General features: G+C 43.8%; 1 protein-coding gene across 7 annotated transcripts; it reads right to left on the bottom strand.

Annotated features, from left to right (window-relative positions):
* Positions 1-360: 360 nt before the first annotated feature.
* On the bottom strand, positions 361-24,117 carry LOC106582469 (myelin-associated glycoprotein). Of its 7 annotated transcripts, none has more exons than XM_045703696.1 (13): positions 23,816-24,117; positions 12,024-12,165; positions 10,822-10,967; positions 10,476-10,551; positions 9,519-9,887; positions 8,949-9,245; positions 8,248-8,505; positions 5,903-6,163; positions 5,281-5,583; positions 4,896-4,995; positions 4,123-4,225; positions 3,695-3,748; positions 361-2,977 (listed from the first exon to the last, which is right to left on the bottom strand). In XM_045703696.1, the coding sequence occupies exons 4-13, from the start codon at positions 10,519-10,521 to the stop codon at positions 2,816-2,818; spliced, it is 1,953 nt and encodes a 650-aa protein (XP_045559652.1). In that variant the 5' UTR covers positions 10,522-10,551; positions 10,822-10,967; positions 12,024-12,165; positions 23,816-24,117; the 3' UTR covers positions 361-2,815. The 7 variants fall into 7 exon arrangements, with proteins under 7 accessions (XP_045559652.1, XP_014021101.1, XP_045559654.1 ...); XM_014165626.2 differs by having other exon boundaries at positions 12,031-12,165; XM_045703698.1 differs by lacking the exon at positions 23,816-24,117 and adding an exon at positions 18,541-18,684.
* Between the last annotated feature and the right edge of the window lie 159 nt (positions 24,118-24,276).

Raw genomic sequence — 24,276 nt, 5'->3', positions numbered from 1 at the left:
GCTTTACGTTTTTTTTGTGTGGAAGCAAATTATGTTGTATTTTATGTAAAAGCACATAAGGAAGCGACAAGTTTTTGTTATCTTCCTCATGTTGAACTATGTTAATAAAGATGTTATGTAGATAATCTAGGTAACACATTTGTGCACATTATCAAGTTAAATGGTTTAAAGAAAAGCTTTGTGTGATGTAGCTACTGCAAACAATGAGGGGTGGTGTGGGAGGAATAACTGTTACATACTGTATCAATAAAGTCATACTAATACATGGAGATATAGAATGTATTTGGGGTGTATTTTCCTTACTGTTTTGGGTATGAGAGAACAGATAACACACTATATAGATAAACTGAGCTGGTCACATTCTCTGTTGTTTACTTTATTTATTTGTTGTTTGGAACCAAAGAAAGATGGCTTTGCTTGAGGCGGGACAGACTTGTAAAATAAAGAGAATGATCAAACATCATCATAGAGCTCATATTGTCATTAAGTAATAACAGTGCTAATTTGCAGAAAGATTGCAGAATTCTGATCGGAATTATTGTGTCAAAGATATAAAAAAAATCATCACAATAATGAATACCACAAAGTAAAGGAAGTACAAATCTGCTTTCCAACACACTATTTGACAAACAAATTAGATAAGACATGAACAGCACTTCTCCATTTTGTTTCCAGGTTTAGAAAGAAATAAACCCCCATGAGGCGTTCAAGAGAACTGACGACAGTTAAGTGTTACTAAACGGATGTCCATATTGGCCTGTCTCAATGTTGGGTAACACATCTTGAGCGCTCTGACATTCGGCCTAGTGACTAAACCATGTCAGAACAATACCATAAAATATGTTATTAACAGTCATGACAGCTGACATAAGCTTGACAGCTGACTTGACACTGTCATGGCACAAATCTTTGCTTCAGTCAGCTTATTGGCTTAGGATACAGCTAGCCAACTCATTTACATAAATAACCATTTGTGTCATGACAGTGTAAAGGGTTGTCAGTATTTTGACATCAGTTTTCATGACCGAAAATGACATGTGTTATGTCACCCTTATGACAGAGAAGTCAGTTAAAGTGTTACCAAACCTGTATCCGACTTGCCTGTGTAAATCATTGTTGTAATACTGAGCATGTACTGTACATACCGTAGTATATTTACACATAGGGCTGACAGCATAATAGTCATGCAGAGTATTTATTTACATAATGTATACTGGTATCCTTTTACCCATCCATATGCAGTTTATTAATATTGTATTAAGTCATTGTTATCTAGTGATGTCATTAGTGAGCTTGGAGATTACATTACATGAGTTGATCAAGTATTTTTGAATAGCACAACCAACTGGTATATCAGCTTCAATGTTGTGCCACTCAAACGCCTCATCTGATACAACACTATAGGATTAGGCATCGATTTCACAATTCACAACCATTGAAGAATACATTTTGTGAGATGCAGTCTCAGGTAAAGTGATCATTTCAAACAGCCACAGTGATCAGTGTTTGCTGATCTTTCAGCACTGTTTGCACACACACACACACATTGTCTCAACGAGATACATTTTGACCTGCGGTGCGAGTGCTACAGTGGAGTCATGTATGCCAGATTGATCCAAAAAATATATTCTAACCCATTGGTTCCCATTTAAGGATAAGTTAACACTTACCCTTAGCAAAACAGAGAAATCATCCCAAAATAATAGTAATTATATCATGGGCAACGGCATAAACAGAACATTCTGTGTTAGCCCAGCACAGTTCCCCAAGAGCAAACCACAACTCAACCAGTGCTTATAATGCATAAGAACTAAAAAATCAGGCCACTTCTTGGACGAACAGAAGAGTATCCATCTTCTCTCTTTATATAAAATCAAATAAATATTCATTTCTCATCATCATGAAAAGCCACTGAGTCACAGCACACATCACTATTGAACTATATGTGGGAACAGTATGTGAGATGAAGATGACTGGCTTCAATTGGATATGTATCAGGCCTGACGTTTGTTGAACACTGGTCACTGTTGACAACCACTGGATCAGGAAGAGAGAAGAGATCCCTCATTTCCTCCAGATCCAGGGTCAGAAATAGAGATAAGAAAATAAAAAGCACAAAATACACCCCTTTCCCAGACACTTCGACTGGCAGCGGACACAGTGGAGAAGGCCTATAATGGACAGATCTAGATAGTTAGCCTGGTATCCAAGCTGATTGCGTTGCCTTTCACAGGAAAACTGGTGAGCGCAGCGTTCAATCTGGTTTAACCAGGCTAGCTATAAGTAAGATATAGGGTGACATACAGAAGGGGAGCCTCAGAAAATGTGTTACTGTGTCCCAAGCTTGATAGCAATGCCAACAATTAATGGTACAGAGATGGAAATAGCAACATTGAATCTAGATGATACAGTACAGTAACTAACACATTGCACCTGTTGTGAGGGAATTTTGTGAATATGACCAGTAGGGTAAGAGCTGGGAGACCGACAGCTGCTGATAATACAAAGATCTTTTTACATTGTCCACTGGGCCGTGTTCCGACCCTGCAAGTAGCTACCAGCAGTCCTGGGTGGCGAGATGTGACTGGGGCTCCCCCTGGAGGCTTGGGGGTCGACTAACGGGGACGTAATTTGAGATGAGTCAGGGACGGGGGGAGACGATGGGGGATCTTGGTGTGATGGTGAAGGGTGGTGATGGTGTCCACGGGGGAGGGGGGAAGACGTTTGAAGAGGGGGTGAATGACGTGAGGAGGGGGGCGACAACATGGCTGCCACTGTGTCCCGCGGTGACGATGGGTCAGGGAAGGATCGCGATTCATTTGGCCTTGATCTCGGTGTAGTCGCTGCCGTCATCCCCCCTCCCTGAGGTTCCCCCATCCCTGGAGCGCCCCCCCAGAAACTCCAGGGCGGCGTAGTTCAGCTCTTGCCTCTCCAGGTCTGCCATAGAGCCCACAGGTTGATAATCCCCGTCTTCTCCCTGTTGAAGGTATGGAAAGAGAGAAGGCCCATTCAGACTCACAGGTTATACCAGCGCAGTGCCACCAATGCCATTGACACCTCAGAACATATTGCGTATTAAGGGATAACATGACAGACATTGAGAGAGGAGAATGGAGGGTTAGAAGTTATTGGTGAGCAGAGGCGTAAGACAAGGAGATTGAGGCGGTTTAGCATATCCTGTTAGTATCGAGGCAGCCGTGCAACAACAGTCGTGGAAATGAACGGAGATACAGCACATGGAAGCGGATCTCAGACAGCAGACGACTGTGGGTCAGATCTGGTTGTTTGGTGACACATACAGTATAGCTCAGTTCTGGCAACACAATGTGTCATATGGCCCAGATCTGGTCTGAATGTAGGAGATGCGAACTGGGGGAGGGTTGGCACTTTGCTTATGGGCCATCTCTGGCTTGAGTTATGTGGCCCTAACAACATCCCATAGTTACTGGGCTACTTTTGGTCAGAATGTGCGCCACATCCAGCTTGCCAGGCAAGGTCTGACATTTCACGATACAGATCCACTTCAGGAATGTAACACCAAGTGGTTAACTCGGCCAAACGGTAAATCGTAATATTTTAGATTAGGGCCGAATTTGGGCCATCATATAATTTAGCTGTCTGGGATGTGTGAGGGATGCTGTCTACCACTGAGACTTGGAGTTGGGATTGGGGCGGGGTTGTTTAGGAACCTTACCGTGCTCTCCTCTAGAATGGAGTTAAACTTTGAGCCCAGAAGCTCTGTCTTAAGCTGTGCAAGAGTTAGGAAAGAGAAAAAGAGACAGAAGAACGCAGAGAAGCGATGAAGCAGAAAACAGTGGTTTGGAAAGGCTATGGTCGCAGCTACCCCAGTGGTACTGTGATTGATAACTATAGTGGTACTGGGATTCTCAGGCTAGGCCAGTAGTAGACTGGGGAAGTTTACATTTTCTCTTTAACATGAGAATTCTTATGAGTATTATGAGTATCTCCACGGAATGAACCTTACTGTACATCAAAAATGGGACATGATATGAACGAGTATAGTATCAGTATCAGCAACGGGAAAGCTATCATGTTCCGTCTAAGACAGATCTGAGAATGGTCATTATCTCCATTATAGTCATCATCATCAACATGTCTCACCACTTTCTTCCTCAAACATTGTTTGTCCTTCTTGACTGTGCTGTAGTACAAGGCTGGGTTCTCCAGTTTAGAGACCAGGTCCTGCCCAGGGTTGCCATTCTCTCTGGGGGGTGGAGTCACAAGATCAGACTCGGTCTCATGGCCACTAACTAACTCAGGGTGACACTCCAAGCCTGGGCATCCATTTTAAAACAAGGGCCTGTTTCCCAACATAGTTAATAATCTACAGGCCTATGGTTCATGGTTGTGGTCAACGTTCATGGTTGTGGTTATTGTTTCATGGGTTTAGTTGCGGTTGAGCCGACACGCTCTCTTAGAGCGACTTCCTGTAAAAGCTTTTGTCTGAATGTGATGTATTGCTATAATGCTGAAGCACCTTAGTTAAGTAGGCTACCGTAGCTGTATTTTTAGCATAGCAAGTCAAGGGTACAAAGCAGTATCAAAGCAGGGAATAGAGCCTGCAAACTATAGGCTACGGTTAGTCTGGCTTGCTAACCCCACTCCACCAGGCAGCCATTTTGGATCTCCGTCTCAGAGGATTTCAGAAAGGGAACTAGTGATGGCAAATTAATTGAACTCGCTCTGGCGTTAGCATACTTATGACCATGATTCTCACGTCCGTCCATCGATCAATCATTCACTCATGAATACACAGAGGTGTTTTAGAATGGATGGCTAGGCTGAAGTGTTTCCTTATCGTCAATTCAAACAGGAAATGACTACCTGTAACTCGCATCGACCCCTGTCACAGTTAGTGAAGGGTGGATACTCACTTCTTGTTGTTATGGCCCACATATCTCACTGCTGCGATGATGAAGGCGATGACAGCCACTCCACCGATGGTGCCAACGATCACTGCCATCATGTACTTCTCTAACGTCAGACAAGAACATCATATTGAAGACAGTGTAGAAACAGAAAATACTGTTTAACTAGGTCATGGTACTATAACTTATTTACTTCAAGATAATGCCATTTCCATATCAAGCCAATGGGGTAGCCAGTTTGTGGTCATACTTATACAGTCAATCTATCATATAAAGGTACTACACTTCTCATTTCAGTTGAATCTCTCATGTATGCTAGGCTATACAATTATTAGCATTTTAATGCTATGCAGTTCTGTGTATAACCATGAACCTGAACATGTGTACTCACTCTCCTGCTGTAACTCCAAATGAAAGCTCTCCGACCCGTATATGTTGCTAATGCTGCAGTGCACATTGACAGCGCCGTTGCCCAGGCGCTCGCCCTTCTCCCGTAGCTTGATCATGCCCGTGGACGTGTGGCCGTCCGTGTGTGTGTAGTAGTTGTAGCGGCCGTCTGTGTCGTTGATGGTGATGTTCTTGTCGGGGAGGTAGAACTCGATGGTGGGCTCAGGATTACCAGTAGCCATGCAAACACACTGGACTCCCTCCCTCACCACTGTGCACTTGGACTCGTCCAGAAGGACAGGGGCGTCTGAAGAGAGGGTGGAGGTAGGGGTATGACTGACATTTACATTTTACATTTACATTTTTAGTCATTTAGCAGACGCTCTTATCCAGAGCGACTTACAGTAGTGAATGCATACATTTCATACATTTTATTTTTTTCCCGTACTGGTCCCCCGTGGGAATCGAACCCACAACCCTGGCATTGCAAACACCATGCTCTACCAACTGAGCCACACCGGACATGTAGAGTGGGATGGTGTAGTGTAGTGTAATGTAGTGTGGCACAATACGGTATAATATGATACCATATGTAATGATACAACATGACATGATGACCCACTCACATTCCACAGTGATGTTGAGGGAGCTGCTGGCTCGTCCGTGTTCATTCTCTGCCAGGCAGCGGTACTGTCCGTCTCCCTGAGGGGTGAGCTCCAGAAGCTCCAGCACAGACACCTCCTCGGCCGTGATGGTGCCCACCAGCTCCCCGTCCTTCAGCCAGGTGAGGGTGGGCGCGGGATTGCCTTGTGTGCTACATTGCAGGGAGATGGAGGAACCTTCCAAAATGGTCAGGGAGCCATTTACCACTGGCTCACTGGGAGGGTCTGCAGGGAGTATAGAGAGGTGATGAAAGGTAAAGTTAAATGAGGAGAAAGAAAGGAGTTGAACAAAGGAGTCAGTTAAAGAGGATGAAATGTTGTACTGTGGCTCAGTTGGTAGAGCATGGTGTTTGCAACGCCAGCATGGTGTGTGCAACGCCAGGGTTGTCGGTTCGATTCCCACGGGGGGCCAGTACATTAAAAAAAAATGTATGAAATGTATGCATTCACTACTGTAAGTCGCACTGGATAAGAGCGTCTGCTAAATGACTAAAATGTAAATGTAAAATGTAAAATGTATCAACAAGAGCAGGAAGCTATGGGCCAGATTTATCACATAACTAATACATTGTTATATATATTGCGCGTTACTACTTCACAGGAGAGACATATGAACGTAATTATAATTTTTTTATTCATAAAAATACATTTTGGGGCAGAAATGCCTTTTGGATCATGTGAACTTTAATGTGCCTTAATAACAAACTTGTATGCCATCTGTAAATATGAATACAATTGTTAAATTACGAGCCTAGTTGGTTTAGCCACGGAAAAAGAGGCAACCTTCCCACTAGCCATGATTGGCTGAGATAATGGATGGGCTGGACAGGCTGAGATAATGGATGGGCTGAACAGGCTGAGATAATGGATGGGCTGAACAGGCTGAGATAATGGATGGGCTGGACATGCCGAGAGATGAGTTCGGATTGGTCTGCCATGTAGCATGCTTCTGTCTATAATGAGTTGCTCAGTATGTCTAGGTCATCCTTTCTAACGCAGATTTTTTTTAAAGATAGTTCTCCACTTTCTGGAGGACCGAGTTTCGAAATCAGTGGAATTCCCGGTGGAAGCAGAGCATGATAGCTATGGAGATGAAGAAAATGTAAGCGTTTTATAGCAAATGTGGAGGGAGTCGAAAAGAAAACACGGAAGTCTGCTGTATAAAACACCTGTCTCCGGATTACATCTTCAGAACTAAGGGCAACCATGTCATCCGTGACAGAGAGGGAGAAGCGTTCATCCATGTACTGTATACGGGTAAGAGAGTATAGCTAGCTATATTTTCAGATATTATACATTTCTAATTCTGTCAGAAAGTTGTTTTCATTGCAAGTTAAAGCGTACTGTTAGCTAGCTAGCTAACGTTAGCTGGCTGGCTGACTGGCTCGGTAGTTAACATTACGTGTATGATCTGTGTAGTAATATTATTCGTAGATTCATGCAGGGTACTAATGCTATGAGTTGGGATAATGGTTCATTGTTTAGCTAGCTAGCTAGATATCTACATGTCTAAACAAAAGACTCCACTATGCAAGTAGCCATTTCACTGTACAGTTTACACCTTCTGTATCCTGTGCATGTGACAAATAAACTTAGATTTTATTTGATATAGTGTGTGTTTATGTGCAGAACAGCATGACCTGCCCCAAAATCAAATTTGGATATAACGTTAGGCCAACGAGACAGTGTCCAAATGCAAAAATTCAACCATAAGCTATTTTCTGTAATTAGCGAACCATTAACTTGTAAATAATGATCTTGTTGTGAGTTTATTTTCCTATAATAATTAATTGACAGCTGTATACAGACATGTTGATAGAAGTAGTATAAACCAGCCTTTAGTCTTAAAATCTTTGGTTGTTTAGTACATGACCATACTTACTGTTTAGCACATTGCCTCACATGTGAATCCTTACAGAGATGGGAGAGGCTATGTCTTAAGAGGGTGTGAACAATGCTGAATGGGTATAGACAAAGAAGAGCTCTCCAGTAGGTCCACCAAAACATTACAGTGCCATTTTCTTAAAAGTGGGGTAACAAGTTTATCAACTTTCAAAGCAGAATTACTTTCACATTGTTCCTCAACTGTAATGTTTGATATACCATTTTCTAGTCTCTACTTGTATCCACTGTAAAAAACACTGTTTCAAATTTTACTAAATAAGACCGAATCGAGCCGGTCGGTCACATATGTCACCGCAAGTGACAGAAACTAAAATGTCAGCTTGGTTGACATACTGTATAACTACAATGATTAAATGTAACTATTTTTGATTATTCCACAAACACCATGTTGCACAATGACTTACACAAGACGGCCAGGTACATGGATGTGTTCATGACGCCGTAGCCATTATCCCCCACGCAGGTGTAGATGCCCTCCTGAGAGGGGTTTAAGTCCTCCAGGGAGAGTGAGGCATTGGAGGCTGTGTCCCACAGCAGCTCCTGGTCCCCAAACAGCCAGGAGATCCTGGGAGGAGGGTTACTGTCCACCTCGCAGTGCAGCGTTACTGAGCTGCCCTCCATCACCTCCGCGGACACGTTCACCCACACCGAGCGAGGGGCATCTGGGGTGAGAGGAAGGGGAAGGTGGGGTTAGACTTGTAAAAGTGACAAGTGTATAACCTGGTTAAACCAGACCCAACACTGCGCTCATCATTGTTACAAAGAAAAACAAAGGTGAAACGTAGAAAAACAGGTTTGGATGCCAGGCTAACATACCCAGTGCGTACCATGTCACAATCATGCAATACATTGCTAAATCAAGTTGTTATCCTTCTACTGTAGATGGAGAATAATGGGTGACTGTAGATATTGACAATGGTTCTGCAATGTGTATATCAGAAATATACTTTTACATTTGGCGTAGTCGGCAGGATTAGTTTTTCCATATTTATATAATCCCCCACATTACATAATGTCCCCTCTGTTGTGTCCAAATGACACGACTCTCACAGAGTTTGAGGATTCAAGCTACAGGTTCAGTGACAACAGTCAGTTGGTCACTTACACTTGACGTCCAGAGAGATGAGTCTCTCGTAAACCAGGGTGGTGTTGGGGTAGTAGACCCTGCAGCCCAGCAGCTGACCGTTGTGCATGGGCCTGGGGGTGAAGGTGAGCGTGCTGGACAGAACGGCTGTGTTGCTCTCTTCCACGTAGTCTGAGGTATACTCGGGTTCAGGCAGGTAGTCTGTGTGCATCCATTGGATCTCTGGGCTATTCTCTGGACAGTTGTCTGGAGCATAGCACGTCAACTCCAGATTCTCATCAGCGACTATCTCCTCAGGGATGTCAATGTTCGGCTGGTCTGGGGGACAGAGAGGACATAAGTAAACGAGTGAAAATTCACCAATTCACAATATTTACCTATTCTCATTAAAACTACAATAATTATAATCACAGCTAGTGCAATCCTAGCCTTGTCCCAGATCTATTTGTGCTTGCCATCTCCTACTGTCAGTGTCCACAGTAGTTGACAAGACAGCACAACATATATGGTACCAGGCTAGGGCAATCCAGCCCATAAAGGTGACACATTCAAATGTAAACATGGCCACTCAGGGTCTCTCAGCAGGCTTACCCAGCACCTTGAGCTCAGAGAAGTCTGGGTAGGTGTAGATGTTGGCACCGCCCAGGTCGGCACGGAAGTAGTACCTCCCTGAGTGCTCTGTACCGATATTACTGATGAGCAGAGTGCAGTTCCTCTGGTGCAGGTCCCCGATGAGCTTGGTACGCCCTTGGTAACTTTCATGTACGATTTCTGTGCGCGTTTTGAACACCACAGGTGGGAAGAGCTGGGGGTAGGGCTGGCCAAAGTACCAGATGCCGTGGATGCCGCGGTACGGCCGGATACCGGACGGGTACATGAATGTGCAGGGGATGACCACGCAGGAGTTGGTCATGGCCGAGATGTCCCTGGGTATCCATACGTTCCACTGGCCACTGACATCTGAGGGAGGGAAGGAGGGATATGGGACTAAGATTGGAAATGGGAATATTGAGAGCGAAACTGTATACTGTATCAATGATCAATCAATCTACAATACATCTACAGTTTCAAATGGAATCACTGAGAAAAGATGAACAGAGAGAGACAAAGAGAGAGAACAGAGGATGATATCATGATGTTATCCCTGCTTGAGATGGTAAGAGCAGAGACCCTATGTGGAGGAAGCATATGTCTCACTCTCACCACTGGCACCACTGTTTACGTGAGAGGGACAAGGTTGAGCCAAGATGGACGCCAGCCAGCCATCACAAAGCACTGGAACAGTAGGCTGATTCCCTGCTGCCACGTGTGCCAGTTGGACCCTGTGACAACTCTGTTCCCTTTTGTTTTAGTGTCGTTTGCTATAAGTTTAACATACTCTAAAATGTCAACTGTCAATCAGTTTTACATTGCAATTGCATATCTAGATTACTGGATTTCTAGTATTACATCTGTAGTCTTCAAGGGAATTTACAGTCTGAGTTATTGTGATGTAATCGAGTAGTTATTCACACTGACAAGAGGGAATGAGAAACATACAAGTTTTACCTTTGATGATTAGCAACAGCGGCAGAAGCAGCTCCCAACACCACATGGTGTCTATTTAACCCTGAACCAGAGGCCTCTGCAACAGACATCGGACCTCAATTACACATCCACAACTTCACACTTTACCATTCTGTTCTGGACCAATGGAGCCCAATGCTATGTGATATATATTTAATATAATATTATAGTGACATATAAGTATGTGGTGACACATAACTGCAATAGTTAAATGTCTTTTTTTTTGTTTACATATTCTAATGAGCCTATGTTGCTTTTATCTCAGGTAACAATGACATATGTCAATATGATTGTGTGTAAAAAGACTGTAGACATTACTGACTATTACCTTGAATTGCTCAATGGGCGAAAAGTAGCCAAGACAGAAAATATCTGATTCCTCAGCTCGGTGGTCGCAGTAGTAGTAGTAGTAATGTTCCCTAGAGGGTGTCCAATCACACCCAGACACCTCAACAGCCCTCTCCCTTAACTTCTCTGTAAAAATAAAAAAAACACACAACAAGTGACATCAGCATCAGGCGATGACATCAGCCTTAGATGGACAGCAGGCTCTTCACTGGCACTGGCACTGGCACTGGCACATAGACATGGTGACGCACACTCTCGCTCTCAGACGGCACCTGTTCGGCCGCGCCGTAGTGGGAGTGCTAGTAGAGTCACTCATTAGGCTATTCATACGTAAGTCCCAGGTCTTCGACAGACAGTCACTGTTGGGCCCTGTTCAGAACCATGACTCACTACCCTAGTGCCTAGGCCCTTATCCACTACATTCCATCATGGCGTCAACCATCATCATTTGGTCCGTTGGTTGTTTGGACCATTTACTCTGTATCTACCAGTCTGTGTCTCCCCCTATATGTCATCCATGATGCTATGGAGGCAACGACTTGTCTTTAGCCCCCCTCCGAGCAGCTGGTGGCTGCAGATGGTGGGCCTAAGAGTGGATTGTGTTGGAGAGCTCCATGATTAACACATCGCTACGTCCCCAGATAGTCTGTAGGCTGATGAGCTGTGTTCCTACGGAAAATAAGGGCAAATTCTGTTGGTTTTAGGCAGTTTGGCAACAACAGCGAGAGGTTATTCTGGGCTGAGGGACACGAACATCCCGTTCTCAAACATGCGATTATACGCACACATACAGCATGCTCGTGCGTATTTTCAAACTGTGTCATAACACTTATACACACAGACATACACATTTGAAATCCAAAGTAAAAAGTACGGTCCACATACAGATCAATTATAAAGTTGACTTGGACCCCTTTAAATCAAACCATGAGGCTCTAGGTCATGGCAATCATAGCCAATGTCAGTAAAAGATTTCTAAAACATTGCATCAAGCTGTATCATCTGCATTAGACAAAACCCCAAGAGAAGGGACTGTGTCTGAGCTGAGAGTCAATGCATCAGCAATGGCAGGATGAACAGAATAGCCCGGAGAGCAGGGCACTGACACCACCAGCAACAACAACGAGAGCCATTGATTGGCAGACAAACGGCCAGCACAGAGACCAGCCACAGACCACTTGCCTCATACCAGCTTCAGCACCAGGCTCCGGCTCCCTCTCGGTTCCTTCCCTCGATTCTGTCGGTTCTACGTTCTCCCCGGGCGTGTGCTTCCCTTGTGCGTCTCCACAGGTTGTAAAATCCTGTCTGCCGGGTTCTATGGATTCTAGGACAGGGGATGGGGAGAGAAAGAGGGACAGAGGCAGAGAGAGAGAGGGAAAGAGGGGAAGAGAGCGAATGTGTGAGCTGCAGGCTGTGGTGAATGTGTGTGGTGGGTAGTTTTGAATATGAATTCAAACATTTCTCTGCCTTCTCCTAGACCCACTCCACGCATTCCTCTCCTCTACCTCCCTCTCTGCTATGGGCTGTCTGTCTCAGACCATGGACCAGGCCTTTGACTCTCACAACCAGGTCAAAGTAACACTGCTAGCATTAGGGTAACTTCCCCGCTAGAACCTACTGTATCCACAAAGAGCCAGTGACCTCAGGGTGAAGTTGAGTCATAATATCACTATGACTAGTGACTATGACTAGAGGAGCATGGCTGGGTGTATACCCATACAGATGAGAATATTCTCCATTGGGATCATACATCCCCTCAGCTAGAGGCTTTAGTTGTTGTACGGTGCCCTCGTTGACTACCGTTTGCAGCCAAAATGAGTAAATATGAAGAAAAAAAACTATGCCAAAAGATGCAAACCTGGGATTTTGATCTAGAAATGAACAACAATGGTTCTTATTTTATTACAAAAAAATAAGTATATTGGTGTTGTAAAATGTTTTGGGCATTCCCTTGGACGCACTACACACACCAAATATTTTCCCACATAAGGTATGTTTGTGGATGTGGGATGACAACAGGGTCCAGCAAGCAACTAGGAGGACCCCCTACTTTACATATCAACGCAACAAAGAATACTTCTATTTCATAGTGGAGCGTTGTTACAGTTTAAGTGGCGTGAGTCACTGTCTCCAAAAGCCATTAAGCCATAGGCCAAATGACGACATCCACCAAGCCATGGATGTTTTCAAGGGAATCCCGACATAAACACACTTGAGGATGGGCAGAGTAGGCCTGGGTGGGGGGAGGTTGGTAGAGTCAGAGTGAATACCTCATTCACAGACTGGAGCCTGTACAAACGAATGTGCAGCATGCCACAGACCCCTACACACACGCGCAGCACACGTCGTGCCAACACACTTCTCACTGTGGCCCTTACGGCAACACGACAGCTATGTGACCTTCCTCCCCACCCCCTCCTCTCCCCATCCTCCTCCACTCGCTGTTGTTCCATTGGGACAAAGCAGTGTTTCCCTGCGCCATGGTCATTTTTGTGTGTGCCTGTGTGTGTGTGTGTGTGTGTGTGTGTGTGTGTGTGTGTGTGTGTGTGTGTGTGTGTGTGTGTGTGTGTGTGTGTGTGTGTGTGTGTGTGTGTGTCCACATGGGAAGGGTTCCTCCTAAGCCATGTCAAACATTTACAGAGCTGAGTGTGTATGCATGCTCATCTGCTAATCTGACCACTATCGCACTGTCATTGTTAGCACTGTTGGCACAGCAACACTTCCAAACTGCTATACTTTAGTTAATGGTATAGAGACAAAAATAACACGTTGATGAAATCATTTTATAAAGTTGTTTCTTACTCATGATTGTTGGTTTCTGTGTGTTATACAGTAATAACAACATTACACCGCTACAGATCATAGTTCTGTATTGTGAGACATACTGTAGTTGAAATGTACAGCATAAGCAATGACCTTAGTGTGGACTTTCACTCTTGAAACATTCACATTGTAAAAATGACTGCAACACAAATTCCCCTTTAGGAGTCTATGGGAGAATCTCAATTGGCTTTGCTCGCCTCCTGCATCCTCTCCTCTGTCCAGGGAATCTGGAAACAAATGTCCTTGTATGAAATGAGACTCTCCTCCACTCGAGCGTCAGCAGGCAAATGACGTTTCTAGGGGTGGAATCCCCAAATAAATGTGTAGAGTGATCAAAACAAAAGTAGCTAGTTGTGCAAGCCATTTTAAAAGGTAAAAGAATAACTGGTGTATAGTTCTTAAATGTGTGCATGGTTTCCTCATTCGAGAAAACAACAGCTGATTCAAAGGGGGTGTGGCGGATGTCAAAACCCTTCCGCGCTAGCCGCCGTTAGGATGCTCTTGGGCGTCCTCTGCTGAAGTAGGTCATCGAGTAGAGGAGGACACTCAACTAACGAATTGATGCTGTCCTCAACCTCTCGACCACTTATCGGTTTCCGGGTCACAGAGGAGAGGAGTACGGGGGAGTCGAGGAGAGGGCGTACTTTTGCTCAATTGAGAATCTCCCTAGGCGTACACTCGATCACTCCTCCTGTTCTTCATAACGTTTCACATAGCCTGTGGGGGCTGGATTATCCCAGCGCCAACACAGTAGTAAATAGACAGAATAATCACAGGCATCCTTATCCCTATAATTTCATTCTATCAATTATTATTCAAAGAGAAAATCACAGTGTACACTGTGCATATGCCCTAGTGTAGGCTATTTCCATGACGTATAGTGCAACAATGAGACTATCGACACAGAATCAGTAGGGCAGAAACAGGCCATGACACCTTGCCATATTACCATGACTCATATTCCAAATGATCAACCAATAACAAATGGCCCCACTGTCCTCAAGAGAAAGAGCCAGCTTAGCCAAGATAATTTGTATTCTTAATATCATATACTTTATGTATGTAAGTGCTCGCTGGTGGCTCATAGGAATAAAGGAAACACTGTACGCGGAACACTGCCCATTGTGAGGAAGAAACTGGAGGAATTTTTTAGAACAGGCCAGCTCACAGCTTGCGTTGCTATTTGCCTGTGACGAGCGCTGGTCCACAAGCTCTGGCCCCCACTAAAATACTCCAAGGAGCAGATGGTCTTAAAGCACACCCTCTCCCCCCTCCCACACACACAGCACTCGGAGCTGCCTGTGAGAAGCCCACCCCTCCACCATCACTCCATATGATACAGTCTGTGTGAGGTAGAGCACTGCTTATAAGGCCACAATTACAAACTTAAAATTATGACAAAATGTAGGTGCGACATGTACAGTGCCTGTACAGTAACAGTCAAAAGTTTGGACACACCTACTCATTCAAGGCTTATATTTTTGCTATTTTCTACTTTGTAGAGTAATAGTGAAGAAATCATAACTATGAAATAACACATATGGAATCATGTAGTAACCAAAAAAGTGTGAAACAAATCTAAATATATTTTATATTTGAGATTCTTCAAATAGCCACCATTTGCCTTGATGACAGCTTTGCACACTCTTGGCATTCTCTCAACCAGCTTCATGAGGTAGTTACCTGGAATGCATGTCAATTAACATGTGTGCCTTCTTAAAAGTTAATTTGTGGAATTTCTTTCCTTCTTAACGCGTTTGAGACAATCAGTTGTGTTGTGCCAAGGTAGGGGTGGTCTAGATAGCCCTATTTGGTAAAAGACCAAGTCCATATTTTGGCAAGAACAGCTCAAATAAGCAAAGAGGTCAGTCATTCTGGAAAATTTCAAGAACTTAAAAAGTTTCTTCAAGTGCAGTTGCAAAAACCATCAAGCGCTATGTTGAAACTGTCTCTCATGAGGACCACCACAGGAAAGAAAGACCCAGACTTACCTCTGCTGCAGAGGATAACTTCATTAGAGTTACCAGCCTCAGAAATTGCAGCCCAAATAAATGCTTCACAGAGTTCAAGTACCAGACACATCTCAACATCAACTGTTCAGAGGAGACTGCGTGAATCAGGCCATCATGGTCGAATTGCTGTAAAGAAACCCCTACTAAAGGACACCAACAAGAAGAAGAGACTTGCTTGGGACAAGAAACACTTGCAATGGACATTAGAAAATCTGTCCTTTGGTCTGGGTTCAAATTTGAGATTTTTGGTTCCAACCGCCGTGTCTTTGTGAGACGCAAAGTAGGTGAACGGATGATCTCCGCATGTGTGGTTTCCACTGTGAAGCATGGAGGAGGTGGTGTGGGGGTGCTTTGCTGGTGACACTTTCTGTGATTTCTTTAGAATTCAAGGCATACTTAACCAGCATGGCTACCACAGCATTCTGCAGCGATAAGCCATCCCATCTGGTTTGAGCTTAGTGGGGCTATCATTTGTTTTTCAACAGGACAATGACCCAAAACATACCTCCAGGCTGTGTAAGGGCTATTTGACCACAGAGAGTGATGGAGTGCTGCATCAGATGACCTGGCCTCCACAATTACCCGACCTCAACCCACTGGAGATGGTTTGGGATGAGTTGGACCGCAGAGTGAAGGAAAAGCAGCCAACAAGTGCTCAGCACTTGTGGGAACTCCTTCAAGACTGTTGGAAAATCATTCCTCATGAAGCTGGTTGAGAGAATGCCAAGAGTGTGCAAAGCTGTCATCAAGGCAAACGGTGGATACTTTGAAGAAGAATCTCACATTTTTTGGTTACTACATGATTGCATATGTGTTATTTCATAGTGTTGATGTCTTTACTATTATTCTATAATTCTGAAAATAGTAAAAAATAGACAAAACCCTTGAATTAGTAAGTGTGTCCAAACATTTGACTGGTACTGTATGTGTGCATCCAGGCATTTATTTTCTGAATGCATTTGTGTGTGTATGCACTTGCATGCATTCAAGAGTGTATTTGTGTGTGTCTATACTAATGTGTGTATCCTCTACCTGGCAGCCGTGTGTCTCTGGACCAGTATCCAGTACAGTGCCTCCCAATGCAGTCTCAGCACAGTGGGCAGATGGTGAGCCACAGGCCTCCTCTCTCTCTCTTCCATCCTGCCCAGTAGGGGGCGGCAAACAGAGCAGTCACCTGCATAGCCCTAAAGGCAGAAGGCCAAGACCTACTGCGGAAAGATATGTATCGCCATTTTCAATCATCCCCCAAACCTTCTCAATGTCCGAATCCCTTGCCTTCGCATAACCTTCTACGTTGGCATTATTTCCTTTTGTACCACATATAGATTGAAGGAGTGTGTTGGTTTATTCCTCCCTATAAAGTATTTTCGCATCAGTGGTCACAAAGGAGAAGAGCCAGAGAAAGGAACCTATTTATTAAGACTACTTAGCCACAATGGTTCACATGAAGAAATACATCTCTTAATATAGTCTCCGTAAAATCTTTTGTGTTCAGCACACATGGCCATTATGGCACAATAAGCTCAAAACAGTCCGTCCGAAATTGGATTTGGAATCTTCATTTGCTGTAGTATCTGCTTTCAGAATTCTAAGTAATTGTGGCGAGACACTGACAAAAGCTCTGGTAAAAGCAGGAACTGTTAATTTCTCTGTGGTACTCGGAGGAAAATCTGTCCTTTGATTATTGCATGGCTTTCACTAGCCCCCACTCACGCAAATACAAACACACACACACACACACACACACACACACACACACACACACACACACACACACACACACACACACACACACACACACACACACTACTCAATCACTAGATCACTCACTTGCTCATTTGCCACTTCACTTACCCACTCACATTAGAAACAGATGTTGAAAGACGTATTTTATATTTCTGTTTACTGCATATGAAAATCAAGAAGAGAAGCATTCTCGTTTTACTCGATGTCTTACCAATTTCACGTCATGCCGCTGAGTATTAAATGAAAAACAACTGAAATCCAATACATTTGCTATATCACTGTATTATTGAGGACACATTGAACCCTTATACAGACACTGCTCCTCATACCTTCAATATTACTGTAGAACAGGTGTAACAACTCATCCAAAGTCAACACCTAGACCAGTGGTTCCCAAATGTTTATGAACAGCGGTACCCCTTGATGGGATAAACATTTCTGCAGAACGCCTAACATTTCCCTATTAATGTATTTAGTGGTAATGACATCCATCTAATCTGATCCATACTACAAATCAGGTAGTTTTGAACGGTTTGAGCCAGAGAGGAGCGGTTTTCTGCATTGTAAAGATTCATCCACGGACACAAAGCCTTGGTCGGTTTGTTTCTATGGCAGAGGCTGTGGTACAGCTTAGCCTAATCAGACTTGCCTGTGCTAATGGTTCTTGTAGGCAAAGTAAAATTATTCAAATGACTTTGCTCTTGATGCCAGCCTAAGCGCATTGGACTTGAAAAACAACGGTACAGATGTAACCATGTGCCAATGTCAATATGTTATTAATGTATTGTCAATGTATTATCTGAGCGCACTGGTGCCCCCAAGTGAAAATTCCATGTGCATTCCACAGGTCAAGTCACCTCTATAAGTAAGGGATCAAACAAATTCAGCAGAGCGGTTGAAAACCACTGACCTAGACATCTCTAACAAAATGTACGACACACAGAGAGGCCATGAAGCACTAAGCAACCAAGTCAATAGCCACCATTAATCAAAGTAAATGATCAATCTTGGCCATAAAACCAACTAACTCCATGGACCAACTGACTCCAACTATCTCCATGGACCAATTAACTCCAACTAACTCCATGAAAAGGATATTGTCCAGAGCTTTTACTCACCTGTGCAGTCAGGTGAGTGTTGCAGGCGTTTCTCTCCCTCTCTTGGGCTTCTAGCCTCAGTGCCAACAAGCCTGTCCCCAACAACAAGCACATGTACTACTATACGCTAACCGTCACGCCACCACTCGCGCTGCCATGAAGAGACCTCTCGCCCCTCTCTGTACCATGCCCCATCAAGGGGGGGGGGTAAACTGCCCACCCTCCTCCTCTCCCATATGGAAATCAGTCTCCTCAGTGTACCAGCATTGTTCAGTGCCTTTGCCTCGAGGCCCAGCCATTCATAAATGCACACCCCGCACCGCCCTGGCCACAATGACCTCCACTGTTCCCACTCATCCCAACAGACGTGGGTGAGGCTTTGAGCTCCAAGACCCTTTCCATCCAACATGGCCATTAGTTTAACATTGGATGGGTCCGAGCATATTCGTTTGTTTTGGATTGATGGAGTGCCACATCCTTGTTTGAGGTCACTACTACTCCGAAGGGGGATGGAAGAGGGGATGTGGAGAAGGGGGACAAACAGGGTAAAGCGATGGGAATTAAAATAACAATGTCATTGTATGGAAATGTTAGTTGTTTTGTGGTAGAAGACCTCTCAGAGGCTAATACAGTATATGCCACTCATGTCCATATGTAATCTATAGACCTACTTGAACTATAGTTACAGTATTTGTAGCTGCCACCTAACCTGACCAAAAGACCGATACATTTTCCACCACAATCTTCTAAACGGCTGAATATTGAGAATAATTAAAGTCACTAAACTTGACCATACTGAACTGGTGTTTGAGGGCACAATGAGGAGCATGTGACTCATATTGCATCACTTCCTGCGTGACCAGCTCATAAACCATGGATGCATGGTCAAAAACTCCTTTACAGGTCTCAAGGGGCCCTATCCTTCCCTCCAGCCCAATTTTCTATGACCTTGTCCAAGATTAAAGGTTGACAACTCAAATGTACTATATAAGAAGGAAGGGCAATATATTTATCGAACAAAAATATAAACGCAACACGTAAAGTGTGTTTCATGAGCTGAAATAAAAGATTTGCCAAGACATTCCATCCACCTGACAGGTGTAGCATATCAAGAATCTGATTAAACAGCATGATCATTACACAGGTGCACCTTGTGCTGGTGATAATAAAAGGCCACTCTAAAATGTGTGGTTTTGTCAGACAACACAATGCCACAGATGTCTCAAGTTTTGGGGGAGAGTGCAATTGGCATGCTGACTGCAGGAATGTCCACTAGAGCTGTTGCCAGAGAATTTTCCAGATCCACCTCCATCATCGTTTTAGAGAATTTGGTAATATGTCCAACCGGCCTCACAATCTCAGACCACGTGTAACCTCGCAGGATTGTCTGAGACCAGCCAACCGGACAACTGATGAAACTCAGTATTTACAGTATGTCTGTAATAAAGCCCTTTTGTGGGGAAAAACACAGGTCCTGGCTCCCCAGTGGGTGGGCCCCCTCCCAGCCCCACCCATGGCTGCGCCCCTGCTAGTCCTGTGAAATGTATTATTTATTTATTTCAATTGACTGGTTTCCTTATATGAACTGTAACTCAGTAAAAAAAATTGAAATTGTTGTATGTTCACATTCATATTTTTGTTCAGTATATTTACAAACATTTATTTCATGATACAAACAATTATAACAACAACAATATGAAGGATGATATGACCACTTAAATGAAGAAATTGGACAAATCTATTGGGGCAAGTTAGGTGGCACAGCCTCTACCTGAAAATGTTTGCTTCCATTTGGAGCCCTCTGAACATGACCCATTGACTACAGTGACTGTAACTGCAGTATGAGAACATTCACACGTGTTTTTAGGGCCAGAGGAAAAGTCTAAATGTGGTTAAATGCTGAAAACCAATGATATGCACATGGCATATGTCCATATCCTGATAATAATACTGAAATATTATTATGATATTGCGACATAAACTGAGTGTATACAGCATTAGGCACACCTTCCTAATATTGAGTTGCACACAGTTTTGCCTTCAGAACAGCCTCAATTTGTCGGAGAATGGACTCTACAAGGTGTCGAAAGCATTCCACAGACCATTTTTGATACACACAAACTGTTGAGCTTGACCAACCCAGCAGCGTTGTAGTTCTTGACACAAACCGGTGCGCCCGGCACCCTACTACCATACCCCATTCAAAAGCACTTAGGTTTTTTTGTCTTGGCCATTCACACTCTAAACGGCACACATACACAACTCAATTGTCTCAAGGCTTAAAAATCCTTCTTTAAGGTTAACCTGTCTCCTCCCCTTCATCTATACTGGTTAAAGTGGATTTAACAATTGACATCAATAAGGGATCATAGATTTCTCCTGGATTCACCTGGTCAGTCTATGTCATGGAAAGAGCAGGTGTTCCTAATGTTTTTCAGACTCAGTACACACTCTGTATTGCTCAGGCCTTTATTAGAAAATAGAGCATGAAAACACAATGTTGAGGGGAGCTGCTCCCTGTGCCCCTTGACTGAACCTCTCTCCACCCAAGACTCCTCCACCCCCCCACCCCTTCAACCCACCCTGCTACCACCCCCACTGTCCTGACACAGTAGCCATTGTCTCCCAGGTCCTGCTGGGAGAAAAGAACAGCACAGCTCGAGCCTGACACCGCACAACACTGGGAAGTCGATGTGCACAGATAATTGTCTTTTAATCACAACAATCCCCTTTTCTCTCTGCTCTCGCTCCTCTCTCTCTCTCTTGTTGGATTTTTCTCTCTTCTGGTGGCATTAGCTAATTCAACCCACAGCCCTTCTTATTCTACAATTTCTCACATTAGTCTTCCATTGTTTGGTCATGGCAGCATTCAAGTGAATCATGTTTCTTCTTCTGCTTCTTCTAGTTCACCATCATCATCACCCACTACCATCGCCAAACACACAAATACACACTTACTCACTTACTCTCACACACACACACACACACACACACACACACACACACACACACACACACACACACACACACACACACACACACACACACACACACACACACACACACACACACACACTCTCTCTCTTATACACACACACAGACACTTACTCTCACTCACATGCACACACCATCCCCTATTTGTAGTGTATGATGTAGGCGTGTTTGGGGGGGTTGGGCTCTTGTTGGACAGAGATGGCCAGGCCAGAGTGAGAGGGTGAGAGAGCAGAGCACACACTGAGAAAGGATCCATACCTACCCAGCCATCTTTGGTGGACAGGGGAGATGGATGTATGTCATTTGTGACCTCCCAAGTGGAGCAGCAGTCTAAGGCATTGCTTCGCAGTGCTAGAGGCGTCACTAAAGACCTGGGTTCGATCCCGGGCTGTATCACAGCCGGCCGTGATCGTAAGTCCCATAGGGTGGCACACAATTGGCCCAGCGTTGTCCGGGTTAGGGGAGGGTTTGGCCGGGGGGGCTATACAATTAGGCTGTCATTGTAAATAACAATTGCCTAGTTAAATAAAGGTTCAATTTAAAAAATCGTGAGTTATTGGTACGCTTAGACACAGGGTGTCAGTAGAGACAATCAATCAATCAAATGTATTTATAAAACCCTTTCTACATCAGCCGATGTCACAAAGTGCTATACAGAAACCCAGCCTAAAACCCCAAACAGCAAGCAATGAAGCATGGTGGCTAGGAAAAACTCCCTAGAAAGGCAGGATCCTAGGAAGAAACGTAGAGAGGAACCAGGCTCTGAGGGGTGGCCAGTCCTCTTCTGGCTGTGCCGGGTGGAGATTATAACAGAACAACAGTGAAATACCTAAGTTCTTAGGGTACTACTCTCAATGATATATATCTTTTTTAAAGAACCGTAAACTCATTATTTTCTCTCTCATTGATTATTAACACTCATCATCATCTGATGCTACTAGCTTGCTATCTTGGTACATTCCAGACCTGGGTTCAAATACTATTTGAAATCAAGTACTTTATCTGGTGCTTTATTGAAGTTGCCTGGCTTAATGGATCAATAGAATAATCAAAACAAGGTAAACCCCGTCTGGCACTTTATGCAGGCTAGAGCAAACTCTCAACGTATTTGAAAGATTTCAAATAGTATTTGAACCCAGGTCTGGAACCTTCTGCTACATTCTGCCATCATTGAAGTCTCATGACATTATGATGACATAGAATGATCATGTTGTCATTACGTCCATCTGTTCCAGCCATTGTTGGGTCCAAAGAAATCGGGTCACTAGATTATTGGATGTGTCTGTGGTACACCCACTGTCACTACTGGCTTGTGTCCCTGTGGAACGGAGGATTTGCTCCCCAATCTGTGCCCCACTTGGCCTCATACCCAATTCTGGCTCTATCTTGGGAATTAAGTCAACTATACTGAGATATAATGCCAAGATCAACTGAATTGGTTTAAACTGGTTGTCCCTATACTGAGATATAATGACAAGATCAACTGAATTGAATTTGTTTAAACTGGTTGTCCCAATGGACCCTTCTCCCGAGGCACCTCATCTTATTATCTAAAAGCTCAAATGGGATCACCCTCTCGAATAAGAAGAGAATAAGCGTACAAAACTCTGACGGGATATGAAACAGCACTCTACCCATCTAGCTATCCTAGTTGTTCTGTTACACTGCTGCGTATAGACCCAAGACAACATACTGTACACCCCTTGGCATTAATGAATTGGTGTGAGTCATGCTGTTGTTTTCAGCCTTAAAAAAGACCACGGATGAGGAGAGAAACTCTGTTTTGCTATATCAAGGCTTCAAAAGCCTTACTGGTCCCAAACCTCCACAGCTTTCACATGAAAACAACTCCTATGTTATAAAAGGTCACCAACTCACTCTCACAATGCCACACTCACCCTGTCACCAAAGCCTGAATGTGGCTGCCAACAACCAGGTGCTAACACATTTCAAAGACACGAGGCTGAACTCACAAACCACACCTTGTGAACTCGTTTGTGATAACCAATGAATTGTAATGGTACCCTGATACAGAGCATGCAGTACAGTGTGAGGTATTAAAGGCAAACAATGGAATACAATGGAAGCATTTCAGCAGACTATCAAATAAAGTAGTATTACGCAACAAGACCAATATTGCTCTCAATAGGTATTACAGCCCTGAAAAGACTGATGCAATTAAAAATAGTGATCAAAATCAATAAAAGTCAATTAACATAATTGCAATAAAATCAAGATTAGTAATGTAAAGCTAAAAGCAAACATAAGAACACAAGTCCCATACATGTGGTATGGCTCTTACCTCATCAGTTGATATGCACCCAGTGAAGAGCCCTAATGCCCAGCAGATAGGAACCAGCAAGTCCTCCGCTCCTATGGCATCTGCCTTCTCTCCTACTCCCTCCCTCTCTCATGTTCTCCTTCTCTCTCGCTCTCTCTCTCTCTCCATTGTTGAATCAATCAAAGAAATCTAAGGAAAAACACAATTCTGTATCAGTTGTATTACTTTTAATATGTATTCACACCCTGAGGATAAATCTGTCAAACATAAACCACTGTCTTTATATAGGCAACAACATTTAATTGAGGTGTCAGGCAGGTTGTAGTGAGTGAATAACATTGATTAAAAGATAGTTGGGCCCTCTTTGTGAAACATTTCAATATATAGCACGGCTTTCAGCCAATCAGCATAAAGGGCTCGAACCACACGGTTTCTAATTATCTATATAACTCTTAGCTTGCATATTTGCTTTCATATCATTA

This window comes from Salmo salar, chromosome ssa02 (genome assembly GCF_905237065.1).
Source record: "Salmo salar chromosome ssa02, Ssal_v3.1, whole genome shotgun sequence".
Classification (NCBI taxonomy): Eukaryota; Metazoa; Chordata; class Actinopteri; order Salmoniformes; family Salmonidae; genus Salmo; species Salmo salar.
This window is presented reverse-complemented; position numbering and strand designations above follow the sequence as displayed.

What these genes read in the sequence shown, in the direction of transcription:
- LOC106582469 (XM_045703696.1), bottom strand. Translation starts at nt 10,521, where the DNA reads ATGTGGTGTTGGGAGCTGCTTCTGCCGCTGTTGCTAATCATCAAAG. An exon ending in CCTCAACATCACTGTGGAAT is followed by an intron (nt 5,584 to 5,902) that starts GTGAGTGGGTCA and finishes CCCTCTCTTCAG; the next exon opens with ACGCCCCTGTCCTTCTGGAC. An exon ending in GTGGGCCATAACAACAAGAA is followed by an intron (nt 4,226 to 4,895) that starts GTGAGTATCCAC and finishes TCCACCCCCCAG; the next exon opens with AGAGAATGGCAACCCTGGGC.